General features: G+C 47.6%; 1 protein-coding gene across 25 annotated transcripts in view; it reads left to right on the plus strand.

The window, feature by feature from the left end:
• EHMT1 (euchromatic histone lysine methyltransferase 1) overlaps window positions 1-14084 on the plus strand; it is a 198759-nt gene that overhangs the window by 114820 nt on the left and 69855 nt on the right. For 12 of the 25 annotated variants that reach the window (XM_070594817.1, XM_070594830.1, XM_070594834.1 and 9 more), the window contains 3 exons: window positions 6884-7061; window positions 10872-11008; window positions 11347-11535. In XM_070594817.1, coding sequence (XP_070450918.1) covers window positions 6884-7061; window positions 10872-11008; window positions 11347-11535 — 504 coding nt within the window. Of the gene's footprint in view, window positions 1-6883; window positions 7062-10850; window positions 11009-11346; window positions 11536-14084 lie in introns of all 25 variants that reach the window. The other 13 variants (XR_011533244.1, XM_070594815.1, XM_070594825.1 and 10 more) reach the window with 2 other exon arrangements.

Here is a 14084-nt window from a genome sequence, read left to right on the forward strand (position 1 = left end):
CTGTCTTCCAGCTTTCTCAGTGGTTCTTCAGCACTTTATATTCTTTCTGTTCAGTCCACATATTGATGTTTTTAACTCTGGCAATTATTTTTTTCACACCCCGTATCTCCAATTAGTTCTTTTCATTAAAAAAATCTGTATGGTTAGTTATATTTCATCTTATCCTTCAAAGACATTAATGATAATTCTTTTATAGTCTCTGCCTTAAAGGAGACTTATCCTTAGGTGGGAATCCTCTGTGGGCTTGCACCTCTCATTTGTGGTGATTCTTCCCCGAGGAGTGTGCTTGTCTCTGCTTCTGTGATTGCGTCTTGCCCGACTGTGAGCTCACTGTGTGTTTTCTGTGGCCCCTGCAGTGGTGGTTGGGGAGCCGGGGGTGTGCTGTGGTGCTGGATTGCTGACTGTCTCCGGGGCCACAGCCACCTCGCCATCTGCTCTTCTAGAGTAGCCAGGGTGGGTGCCCCAGACGCCCATGTCCCCCTGCACAGTTTCACCCCTGCCCAGCCCGATGGCCCTGACTCAGCCTCCTCCTCTACAGCACTCTCTCTGCGTGCCAAAACTTGAGCAGGATCATGTGGATTCACAAGAAGCTGCACAGACAGTGCAGAGAGACTGTTTGTGCCCTTCGCCCGACTTCCCCCAGGTGACAGTTTGCGTAACCAGAGCTCAGTGTAGACTTATGTGGCCTCCTAGCCCTGTGAGGTTCCCAGTGTCCCATCAGAGTCACCCGCCCGTCCCTGACCATGCGCTCCATCTCTGTGATCTGTTAGTTCATCCTCTGTAAGACAGGACTATAAAGGAGGGCCCTTTGAGAGTGGCTTTTTCACTCAGCACAGTTCCTTCAGCCAAGCCGTAGCCGTAGTCTCTTCCTCTTAGTGCTGAGGAGACTTCTGTGGCGTGCACGTGCCAGAGTTTAACCACTCGCCGCTTGAAGGACACTGCGGGGGTTCCCAGGTTTTGACTGTTACATTAAAGCTGCTCTGGACATTTATGTACACGTTTTTGTTTGGTCATAAGTTTTCATTTCTATGGATAGATATCCAGAAGTGCAATTGCAGGGTCATAGGGTAATTGGGTGTTTAGTTTTGTAAGTAACTGCCAAACCATATTCTAGGCAGGCTATAGCATTTTGCATTCCCTCAGCAAGGTGTGAGCCATCTAGTTTCTCACATCCTTGCCACCGTTTGGCGTTGCCATTATTTTTTTATTTTAGCTGTGATATGTCATTGTGGTTTTAATTAAACTTCCCTAATGACTGATGGTGATGACATCTTTTCGTGTGCTTATTTGCCGTCTGTATGTCCTTTTTGGTGAAATGACTGTCATACCTTTTGCCTGTTTTACTACTACAGTCTTATGTTGCTCAATGATGGGGACATGTTCTGAAAAATGTGTTGTTAGGTGATTTTATCATCGTGCAAACGTCACAGAGTGACTTTGGGAAACCTGGATGGTAGCGCCTACTGCACAGCTAGGCTCCATGGTGCCAGTCTTATGGGACCACCAGTATATGTGTGGTCCGTCATTGACCGAAATGTCGTTGTGCAGCCTGTGACTGTATGTGTTTTGTGAGCTTTGAGAGTCCTGGATATATGAACTCTTTGTCAGGTGTTGGTTTGCAAATATTTGCTCCTGGTTTGTAGCTTGTCTTCCTTCTCTCAAGAGGGTCTTGCACAGAGCAGAAGTTCTTCATTTTGATGAAGTCTAGTTTATCTAAATTTTTTTCTTTTATGGCTTATGCTTTTGGTATCATGTCTAAGAATTCCTTACTTAGGCCTAGATCTTGAGAGTTTCTCTCCTTTTATTTATTTATTTTTTAAAGATTTTACTTTTCCTTCTTCTCCCCAAACCCCCTGGTACATAGTTGTATCTATTTTTAGTTGTGGGTCCTTCTAGTTGTGGCATATGGGATGCTACCTCAGCATGGCTTGATGAGCGGTGCTAGGTCCGCACCCAGGATCCGACCTTGTGAAACCCCGGGCCACCAAAGCGGAGCGGGTGAACGTAACCACTTGGCCATGGGGCTGGCCCCTCTCCTTTTAAAAAAGATTTCTTAAGTTTTATATGAACTTTATGTGATTTTGAGTTAATTTTTAATTGGATGTGAGGTTTAGGGTGAAATTCATTTTTGATCCCACTATTATCTATTTTAAATTGCATGTGAGAAATTTTTCGTTATTTGTTGATCTCCTTGAAATTTAGACTTTTGTTTCATTACTGCTACTTCCAAGATTTTATTCTAATATATTTTTCTTCTTAAGGATCTTTTATTGTTACCCTGTCATATTCCCATAGGGGAAAAAAGCAATTTGAAATTTAATTTCAAGAAGTTTCTCTGACCATCAGGCTTGGTTAAGTGTTGGCTTTGTCCCGGGTTGAGTCGTTATCAGCAGTCATTACTAGCAGTGTGCAGTCAGCTGCACACACACGATCTTGTGGGAAATTACTGAGCGTTCTCAGGCTGGTCAGCTGCGCGGAAGGGTTTTGAGGCTTCAGAAACTGATTTCCTCAAGACCATCTTGCCTGCTACACACCTTGGAGCTGTGGGGTCCCTGTGGGAGGAGGGAGGAAATAGTCACGCTGCAAGAAAAGACCGAACCAGGACAGGCAGAGTCCTCAAGGGTCCCTTTGGTGTGGTGCCCTCCTCGCTCCGGGAGCCGCGCAGTGCCTGCGGCCAGAGCCTTCTGGCCTCCCCTCGGGGTTCTCCTCCCCAAACCTAGTCCAGCCTTGTTTGGTTTTCTTAGGAAACCATGTTTCGTTGGAAATTGTGTTTTAAAACCAGTTGTTCCCATGATAAAATCAGTGTCATAGGCTTATAGTTAGTGATAGCTGTTTCCTTTAAGAGCTTCAAGTGAAGGTGTTCCCGCAGCGGCACGGTCTGCCATCCCTTGGCAGTGCAGGGCGGCTTGCTCCCCTGCACCCAGTGTTGGTCCTGCAAAAGCACCAGCATGGGTGTATGCATCCACTGTTTGGGCAAAGAAGGTGGAAGCTTCTGGAAAGGAACCTTTTTTGTCTGCATTGAATGCTTGTTACTGTGGTTCCTGTTGAGGCCCTTTCCCTGATTGCACTGTGCACACTCCAGGGGTGTCAGCGCGCCCCTTTCCCGTCTGTTGCCACATTCCCCTCTTCTCCTTCCACACATACCCACCGGTATTCTCTAGGTTCCGAGGAAAAGTCGAGGCCCCATTCTTGTGCTCTCGGTCCCGCCCGGAGAGGCAGTTCCTAGTGCAGTAGTTGTACGCATCCTCGTCCTGTTGCACCTGGAATTAAGTGCTGAAAGGAGAAGTAGGCTGGGCCAGGAGAACTCACGTTGAGTGGATACACTGAATGGGTCTGGCTGCCATTTCAGGGAGTGGGTACTGGGCAGAGGCCTGACAGTCACCAGGGTGGGGAGGGGAGAGCTGCTGTGCGGAGTGCTGGGGGCAGGGAGGGCCCGTGAGGGCCAGGCGCTGTCGGCTGCGGGTGCCTCAGTCGTGGGTGGTGATGTGGGCACCGCCTCTGCAGCTGCGACACTGCAGTGCTGCCGGTGCCCCTCCGTCCGTGTGGGGGGTGGCCGAGGCTCTGCCGACGAGCCTCCCTCAAGGCATGGGCGCACTGTGAAGTCAGAGGCCAGCGTCTCTGCCTCTGTGAGGAGCAGATCTTGTCTCTCATCTTTTTGCCTTGTCAGATAATAGAGCCCTAACAAAATCAAGAATCTTCACCCAAGTTCTTAATTTTCTTTTTTAGATTTTCAAAACTAACGTCTTGAGTCAAAGGATGGATTTTATACCAAGTGGGAATTAGCCTTATGTGGCTCTTTCCTTCTCAGGTTTTATTTTCACCCCTCATTTATGTATACTTTAAAATCCGATTTTGTATTGGTCCACGGGCGCTGGCTGAGGTTGATAGCCACTGTGGGTTGCACAGTCTGCTTGGTGGTCTGTAGGAGGCATCAGGGAGCAATGTCTGATTCCTGGGTTCAAACAGTGACTTCATTAGAGACAAACCTGGCATATTTGAGAAAGACTGAAGAATTTTACAGAGCTAATGAGTTACATTTAAACAGTGCTGTTTGTGCCGGGGTCAGTTAATTGTGGAGGCGTAGGGAGCAGTTGTATTTGAGCTGTGCTTGGAGGAGGCAAGAGAGCCTCAGTTGTTAGAGGGAGAAAAGGAAGGGCACTCCAGGGTGGAGCCACGTTCAGAGCCCACGAATTCAGGGCCAGAGACATCTAGTTGCCACAGGCAGGCGGCCCCTGAGCTGAGGATGGGTGGGCCCACTGGGAGAAGCGAAGAGAAACTGCTGCAGCTGCACGAGCTTGTATCCTGGGTGGGTACACAGGTGGCCTGTGGTGGGAGCCAGCGTCTCCCTAATGTTGGCCCAGGGCATGGGGATGCCTTTTTCTTTATTGTCATAAAACACACGTGACATAAAATGTACCATCTTAACCATCTGAAGTGTTCACTTCTGTGGCACGTTCTCATTGTTATGCAACCATCACCATCCATCTTCAGGACTTTCTCATCTTCCCAAACTGAAACTCTGTCCCCATGAAACACCGTCTCACCGTTGCCCTCCCCCAACCCCTGACACCACCATCCTATTTTCTGTCTCTGGATCTGACTCCTCTAGATGACTCATTTAAGTGGAGTCCTATGGGACTTGTCCATTTGTGTCTGGCTTATATCGTTCAGCATGATGTCCTCCAGGTTATAGCGTGTCAGGATTTCCTCCCTTTTTAAAGCTGCATAATATTCCATTGCACGTTTACCACATTTTGTTTATCCATTCATCTGTCCATGGACACTTGGGTTCCTTTCACCCCTTGGCTATTGTGAATAATACTGCTGTGAACTGTTGTGTACAAATAGCTCCCTTTTTTTTTTCAAAGATTTTATTTATTTTTTTTCCTTTTTCTCCCCAAAGCCCCCCAGTACATAGTTGTATATTTTTAGTTGTGAGTCCTTCTAGTTGTGGCATGTGGGATGTTGCCTCAGCATGGCTTGATGAGCGCTGTCATATCCGCGTCCAGGATCCAAACCGGTGAAACCCTGGGCTGCCAAAGCAGAGTGTGTGAACTTAACCACTTAGCCACGGGGCCAGCCGCACAAATAGCTCTTTGAGACTCTGCTTTCACTTCTTCTAGATGCATCCAGAAGTGGAATTACTAGATCACGTGGTAATTCTGTGTTTGGCTTTTTGAGGAACCGCTGTCCTGTTTCCCACAGTGGCTGCACCATTTTGCATTCTCACCACAGTTCGCAAGGGCTCCAGTTTCTCCACATCCTTGCCAACATTTGTTGTTTTCTATTTTTTTTTAATTTTATTTTTCCTTTTTCTCCCCAAAGCCCCCCAGTACATAGTTGCATATTTTTAGAGTGTGTCCTTCTAGTTGTGGCATGTGGGATGCTGCCTCAGCGTGGCTTGATGAGTGGTGCCAAGTCCACGCCCAGGATCTGAACCTGCGAAACCCTGGGCTGCCAAAGCAGAGTGCACAAACTTAACCACTTGGCCACCGGGCCAGCCCCCTCTATTTTTTTTTTTTTTTAATTGAGGTATAGTTGACAATTTTCTAGTTTATTTTTTTTTGATAGTAGTCATCCTAATGGATGTGAACTGATACCTCATTGTGGTTTTGATTTGCATTTTCCTGATTATTAGCGATGTTGAGCATCTTTTTATGTGCTTTTTAGCCACTTGTATATCTTCTTTGGAAAAATGTTGAGATCCTCTGCCCATTTTTTAATTGGGTTGCTTGTTTTGTTGTTTGAGTCATAGAGTTCTTTATATATTCTGGATATTAATCCCTTATCAGATATATGATTTGCAAATATTTTCTCCCATTCTATGTAGGTTGCCTTTTCATTCTATTGATTGTGTCTTTTGATGCACAGAAATTTTTAATGTTGATATAGTCTTAACTTATCTGTTTTTTCTTTTGCTGCCTATGCTTTTGGTGTCATATCCAAGAATTCATTGCCAGATCCAATGTTGTGAAGCTTCCCCCTATGTTTTCTTCTAAGAGTTTTATGTCTTTGATCCATTCTGAGTTAAGTTTTATATATAATGTGAGGTAAGGGTCCAACTCCATTCTTTTGTGTGTGGATATCCAGTTTTCCTAGCACCATTTTTTGAAGGATGCCAGTTTCTTCACTGTTTATTGCACCTGCTGTGTGCACAGTACAATTTGATTAAATTGAATTTGATTTAAGACCTAACTACGTGAAGGCTTTAAGGATGCAGCTGGAGGGGAGAGGGTTGGTGGTGCCTGGGCATCTGGAAGAAAGCAGGGCCCTGAATTGGCCCTAGGGGTTTCATGTCGATATTATAGGCTGCTGGAGTCTGGGGAGGCTGAGACTGAAGACAGACGGCAAAACTGTGAGCAAAAGACAGTTTTAAAAGTGTAGTGTGATTATCTGTCGTGGCGTGTCTCCCATTTGGGGGATGTCGCAGAGTGTGGCTGTGATAAACTGTGAAAGCGCTTTCCGAGTGGTTTCCGTGCTGCCCGTTTTGAGTGTTTTTAACTTAGTAATATTTTATTACCTAAGTCATGGGTTGGCAAACTCTGTCTGTAAAGGACCAGGTAGAAACTGTTTCAGTTTTTGTGTGTCACAAATGTCGCTGCTGCTGCTTCCTTCTTCTTCTTCTTCCTTTTGCAAATGTAAACACCAGTCTTTGCTTGCGGATGCTGACCCCTGTCTTCGAGGGGGAGCTGGGCGCACGTGCTTCCGTGCCAGGCGCTTCTGTGGTGACAGCACGCTTTCGAACTTTCTCCTCCTCTCGTGGCAAGTCATCTTTCGGTTGAGGGGAGTTCCTGGGGAAAGGAGTTGTGTTTTGTAGGGCATGTTGTTTCAATGACCATCCGCTTGTGCGTAATTATAGTGATTAATTGTGTTTGTTTTGAAGCATGCAGCCAGTAAGGATCCCAGAGAAGTTCGAGAAGCTCGAGATGAGGAGCCAAAAGAGGACATCAACAAAAACATTTCTGATTTTGGACGACAGCAGCTTTTACCCCCCTTCCCGCCCCTTCATCAGTCGCTACCTCAAAACCAATGCTACGTGGCCACCACAAAGTCACAGACAGGTAAAAGGAGGCACGGCAGCTGTCCTTGCTCTCTGAGTGTGTGTTAGGGCCTGCGCCTCGACAGATGGAGTCTGTCTGACAGGGTGTGTATGTGCTCTCATGAGGGCCACTGGAGCCCCAACCTCCTCCACTCACGCCCACCCGCAGAGGGGCGTCGACCTCTGCACTAGAGCCTCGTCTGAACCCTGTGTTGATTTCTTCGCTTATTGTCAGTCTCAGGGCGAAGGTTGTTTTCATTACTAAGATCTTACTGCCTTGGTCTAATTGGGTGAAAGACTGTCTGGGTTTCAAAATTCGCCCAGTTTACAAATCAGGTGCTGTTGGAGGAAACATCACGGTGCACTGGGGAGACCCGTGGTTTGGTTCCAGCTGTGTTACCAACCACGTCCCTGTGAGCTGCTCTCCTCTCTCTTCTGAGCTTGCTTCTGTTCCTGGTCAGTTGGGAGATTGGATGGACATTTGCCTCCTCACTGGATCCTTTTGCAGGAGGTGGGGGCTGCATGAGAGCCCCACAGGGAGAATACTGGTATGGGCTTGCCTAGAGTGAGGGGCCTCCCTCTCGAGACTCTAGGACACAATTTCTACAGAGATGAGATGCCTCCCTCCAGTACAGAAAGGCCCTTTGCACGAGGCCTTCACACATGTCAGGTGGGGGCTCGCAGATGCAAGTGAGGTCAGCCTGGTGGTTGGTACGCTGGGGGCTGTCCACCTGAAAGGCTGGACCAGGGAGTGTAACCCCGTGATAAGTGCATGTCTTCTTCTGGACTCATAAATACTTTTTATTTGTAAGTAATTTCAGACTTCCAGAACAGTTGCAGAAGTTCTGTAAGAATTCGTGTGTGTCTTCCTGCATTTTACCACATGTGTATAGCTTTGCCCGCCCTTAAAACTTTTTATTTCTGAAACTGGAAGGTAAATTGCAGGCATTGGGCCCTTTGACCTCTAAATACTTCAGTGTTGTTTCCTAAAAATAACAATGTAATGTTCCTAAAAATAAGGACATTCTCTTAGATAACTGCAGCACAGTTGTCAAAATCAGGAAATTAACTTTGTCGCAATACTGTTATCTAATCTTCATGCCTCGTTCAGCTTTGCCAGTTGCCCTATTAATGTCCTTTATAGCACAGGGAAGCATTTCTGGTCCAGGTTCCAGTCGAGGGTCCTACAGTCACTTAGTGCTGTGTCTCGTTAGCCTCTGTTAATCTGGAGCATTCCTCTGCGGGTTTGCTGCCATTTCCCCTGGTCAGTGTCAGGTCATGGAAGGTCACTGAGGGGCGTGTCCTCACTGCATCTCCTCAGGGTGTATGTGGTGGCCATTTGTCCGTCCACGGCCAGGTCGGGTCTGCAGGTCCGTCGGTCACAAAGCTGCTATTCCCTAAACTGTGATCAGCGTGTGTCCTTTGCAGCTCTGCACATGTCCTGCTTCTCCTCAGATCCGACTGGTGGCTTCAGCATCTGAGGATGCCCGCTCAGACTGGTGGCTGCAGGGTGGGTTCCTGACTCCGTCACTCCCTCTTCATTTGTTAGTGGAGTTTCTGCTGGAAAGAAGTGCTTCACCTTCCCATCTGTGTATCTGTCTATCTATTTTTAAGTCTCCACTCATGGATCCTTGGTTGAGTCTCTGGGCTCTAATCGGTCACCATCTTATCCGCTTGTCCCACTTTGCCCCTCTGGCTGGTTCCCGAGTCCTCTGACGTGACCTCTTCACTTGATGAGGACTTTCTGACTCAGCCGGATGGTCCCAGCTCGTCTTGTCCTTCCCCGGTCTAGTCTGGAATTGGCTGTCTCTCCAGGAAGCCCTCGTTCTGTTTATTGGAGTGTGGTAGTTAGAAAACAAGATCAGTCTGCCTCCCCTGCCCCAGCCTTCTGCCTGTTTTGGCTCACTATTGCTTGTTTTAAACAGTCAAACCGGGCACTCTGCAGAACTCTCTGGAATTGCACCCATGTGTGTGAGGACTGGCAAGGATTGTCGAAGTCAGTGTTTCTGTTAATGTAAGATTTTCCCTATTTTAGCTTTATTATTTCATCTTTTTAGTATAAGTTGTCTTAAAAGAAGTGCTCAGTGTGTTTAGCAGTTTCCCATAATCAACCCTTCCACATCCTTCTTCCTTTCCTCACCCGTAAGCTGGAAATGGCGCTAAGCTGGTGCATTACTTTGGGACAGTGTGTGAGTCAGCCTCACAGCATGGACGCACCTTCAGCAGCGCACTGACCTTGTTCTTTGCTTATGGATATGCCCTGAGCTGGGCTGCTCCTGTTGTTGTCACCTCCCAGGGAAGAAGCAGAAGTCACAATTTCTGCGCCTACAGAGGGGAGCACCGTTGTGGCCCCCTCACCTCATTGCGTAGTTGCTAGTGTACCTTTCAGTATTGGGGGAAGGCAAGGGGTGTCTGGGCTGGGATCAGACACACGTAGTCTACTCAGTGTGGTGGATGTGGACACAGCCCTTTGTGACAGTGTCCAGGGAGCCAGAAATGGTTTGCCCACTTTGTTCTTCAGATCTCACTCCTTCCTATGCCTGTTAGTGCTGTCTTCCCTGTAGGAGGGGTGCTTAAGCCGGTACAGTAGAAAGTTTGAGATTCCAGCTCATCTCTTGTCACTAATATTTTAAGTTACTGTGGTCATGATCTCAGAAGATTCTATTCTCTTCCATCTTGCTGCACCACAAGCAGGAGCCATGAGCAGAGTCACAGGTTGGTGACAAAGTGCATTTTACTCTCCCTCCTGTGACCACAGAGGACTCGTATCTCAGCTTGGCTCGCCTGTCCCTGCTGCCCAGTCACCTCATTCTAGCATGTGACGGACAAAGCCGTGCTTCCTCGTGATGAGGACATGTAGTGTCCTCGAAGCCGTGTGCTTGTGGGGCTGTCAGCATGACCCATGCAGTGTTTACAGTCCATACTCATGCATTCTTTTTCTACATTTTGTGGAACTAAAACATAAAGTATTTTTTTCAGCCCATTAATAGAGTTCCTCTATGTTAAAGCAGTGTTTTTCAGATTATTTTTAAGCCCTGAAATGCTTTTAAAAAATGAAGTATTGTAGAGAACCTCATTCTATAAAGCCAGTCAACCTGGAGGAGCTGCTTCATCCAGAACTGGGTCGGGTCCCCAAGCCCCCATCGGTCTCCTGCCACTGCCGCTTGTCTGAAAACGTGCTCCAAGACCCCCCGGGCCTTTGCTCCTCCCCATCCTCCCCTTCCTCGCCCTTGGGTACCTCGATAGTTCGCTGGGCCGTGGCTTCAAGGACTTCTTTCCTCTCAATTGGAGGGCGGCTGAGTGAGGAGGCAGGTGATGGGGAAAGGGTCCTGGTGGTGGTGGACTGCGGTCACTGTCACGTGGTCCTGCTTTAGAGGTAGACATGTCCAGAGACCATGCGACTGACTTCTCGTTGTAGATAAGAGAAGAGGGTCTCAGGAAACTTGATGCAGCCCCATCCCAGGGATTGGCAGGGAGGCCTCTTCCTTCGCAGCACTGCTCATGTTCAGAGGCAGGGGCTGGGTGTGCGAGGCACTCCAGGCCCTGCTGCTGAGGTGGTGGGTTCTCCTGCCTGTGGGGGCGTGATTCATGCTGCCATCTGTACAGCTTAGCGTTTCATTGTGAATAAAACAAATGATCTGTGAGGTATTTTCAGCTTTCCCTGTGCAATTTAGGACAAGTAAGAAATGGCTATCACTGTGTGGCATGCTATGACTTTGGTAATCAGATTTGTGAACTGTCACCTACCTTTAAAAACACTTGAATGTGTTTCTTTTCCTTTCTTGTCCCCTTTTGACTTTTTTTTTTTTAGCTTGCTTGCCTTTTGTTTTAGCAGCTGCAGTATCTCGGAAGAAAAAACGAAGAATGGGAACCTATAGCCTGGTTCCTAAGAAAAAGACCAAAGTATTAAAACAGAGGACGGTGATTGAGATGTTTAAGAGCATAACTCATTCCACTGTGGGTTCCAAGGTAAGAGGGACGCTTGTGTCATTTGTAGGTGTGCTTGGAAATAAAGAGTCTGTGTCCAGGAACTCTTTGGCCAAAAGAGCACCATGTGAGGTTGCCGGTCATTTGGGTGACCTCGATCCCGTTTGAAGGAACCCAGGCCTAAAGTGCCTCTGCTCTAGGGTGCAGCCTCCTGTCCAGGTGGGTTGTTGGAGGCCTCCTCACCCCGCCCACTGCCTACTGGCACTCCCCCTGTGGCGGAGTCGCTGTGTCTAGTCCCGCAGGCCACGCCCTGGTGACGTTAGCAGGTTGTTCCTCATGCTGGGGTTCTGCATGATGGACGTACCCCTGCCGTGTTCCAGGGCGAGAAGGACCTGGGCGACAGTGCCCTTCATGTGAACGGGGAGAGCTTGGAGATGGACTCGGAGGAGGAAGACTCGGAGGAACTTGATGAGGACGAAGATCAGGGAGCCGAGCAGGCCGCTGTGTTTCCCACGGAGGACAGCAGGACTTCCAAAGAGAGTGTGTTGGCAGCTGACCACGCCCAGAAGGTAGGCCTTTCTCACCTCCTTGGGTGAAGAGTGTTGCAGTGTGGACCGTCGGTGCGCAGTCTGGGCACTTCTAGGCTTTAATAAAGCCCCTACCTACTTCTGACTTGGATTTTTGTATTTTATTTCTCTTGAATTCTAGATTAGTTTATTTTGAATGTACAGCATTCGTTGAAGTTAACATCTTGAGCTTTTTTTAAGCTCTAGACTGATGAGAATCAATCGATGGCTGGCTGTGTGCCAGTCATGCTGCTCGTCCTCGGCCTGTGGGACGTACCTTGTTCTGTTCTGGGCACTCTCCTCAGGGGCAGGTCTCTTCCTCCTATAGGCAAGGAGCTGACCCTGGGGAAGCCTCTGTCCTCCTGGCTGGAGCAAGCACCCAGGCCTGCTGACTGGGCCTGTGGATGTGCAGTCTGTCGAGGCCTGGTGTATCCTGGATGGGGGCCGCTGAACACTTGATCCATGTCTGCCTGAGAACCAGCTCTGGGAGGTGGCAGTGCGGTGGCCTCTGCTGGCCAGGCACTGTCTGAAGGTGGTCCCAGGGCGTAGTACTGGGCTGGGGTCTCCAGGGCACGGGGTACAGGCCTGAGTAGAATGATGCTGACGTCTGGGCCTGTCTTGATGCTCTTTCAGTTCTGAGGGGGATAAATAGATGGGGAGTTGAGAATCATGCTGATATGGATACGTAGTTGCTGTTTTACTATTCGTAGCCTATATAGCAGACTTTTTTGAGAAAATTTTTATTATATCTAATGAGTTATTCTAAAACTAAGAGCAGGCAGAGAAGTTCCAGGTGAGTTGGTTAAATAGTGACTTGTTTGAAATGCATAATTTTGTTGATAAGCATTTTACACTTTGAGTCAGCTCTGTGCTCTGTAGGTATGGCCTTGGCATGTGTAAAGCATTTTCCTTCAACTTTCAGAGTTTGGGGATGTCTTTTCTTGTGTTGCTTAAATTTCACATTCATTTTTAGGCAATTAATGCCTCCTCTACTTATTTAGCAGGTTTCGGGGCAAATTTTAAAATATTGTCCCCAGCTCTTATGGTAATTGTTCAAAAGTAAATTGGTGGAAAATGCTAATATTAGAGATGTAAAGGGAATTAAAAATTCATTTATTTTAAATATCATTTATTAGTTTTTTTCCCTTTCCTATAGAGAAGTATGAGGAAGGCAGCCCTCAGGGTCCTGACTCTCGTGGTGGCTTTTAAACGGTGGCTACAGTAGGCTTGGTGCCCTCACATCCTGTGACCAGGAGGAGTCTCATTCTCACCACGCCCCGCTGCCTCTTGTAGCTTTGCCCACGGCCACAAACCTGCTGCCAGGCCTCCCTGTCTTTTTACGGGATGCGCGCTCCACTCCACGTGTTACTGTCCTCTGTTGTTTCCCGCAATACGTGGGGGCCTTCAGTGTCATGCTTCATGGAGTGTGATTGTGGTCATGCATGTGATCTGCATTTAGAAGGTAGACTTCGGTGCTGGCAGGTCACCCGTGGGCTCTGCCTCCTCCTGTGGGAGCTGAGATGGCTTTCTTGCCTCTCCTGCAGTCTGCGCTCCTGGAACTCCAGTGTTTAACTGATGTTCTGAATGGAGCTGAGCAGCTTCTCACGTGTTCACCGGCTGTCAGTATTTGTTGTTCTTTGAGCGACCTGCTAAACATCCTCTGTCCGTTTTTCTCCTGGCTTGTGCATCTGTTAAGAAGGTGGTCTTTGGAGCTTTGTGTGAACGTTGAGTTGCTCTCGTGTGAGCTTTGGTTACCTCCCCAGCCTCGCCCGTGATGTCAGAACCCACGGGGACTAGTCTGTTTCTTGATGATTTCTGCATTCTCTGTTCTAATTATGGTAAACAGACCTTTCTTAGTAGTGATTTTGAATAAATTGATGTAAGCCATGTTCTAATACTTCACTGATTTCTTCTTTATGTATAGATATTTGATTCATATAGAATTTATTTTGTGGTAAAACATGAGGTAGATACATTCAAAATGGGTGAATTTTATGATATATAAATTATATCTCAATGAAGCTTTTTAAACAAAATGTAAGGTCAGGGTACATGGCTTCCCTCAAAGTGGTTAGCCATATATGTCATCACCGTTTATTGACTGTTTCTTTCACCTACTGATTTATAATGTGACCTTTATTGTATACCGTATGGCATACGGAGTTGAGTCTATTTCTGGGTTCTTTATTGTGATCAAAGATCTCTCATCTTCCAGAGAGAATCTAGACACTGCGTAACTCTAAGCAATAGCACTGCATAACACCCTCAGCTCCTAGCCCGAGTCTGTAGCTGGGCCGGTGACTAGAATTGCGTCGTGTTGGGTCAGGGTCCGCTGCTTCCCCTGGCCTGCTGAGTGCCTGCCCACCCTGTGTGAGCTCGTCCTGGCTCACTCACGTTTCAGCTCCGACTCGAGTATGTGGGCAGTTGTCCCTTCTCTTTCTGATTTCCTCGGCTTTTCAACTTCCACCTTACTCTTTGTACCTGTTCTACATGCGGTTAGCGAGGACCCCTTATAAAGTAACTTTATTCCTTCCTTTACAGTCACTTTACAG

The sequence above is a fragment of the Equus przewalskii genome, chromosome 26 (genome assembly GCF_037783145.1).
Source record: "Equus przewalskii isolate Varuska chromosome 26, EquPr2, whole genome shotgun sequence".
Lineage (NCBI taxonomy): Eukaryota > Metazoa > Chordata > Mammalia > Perissodactyla > Equidae > Equus > Equus przewalskii.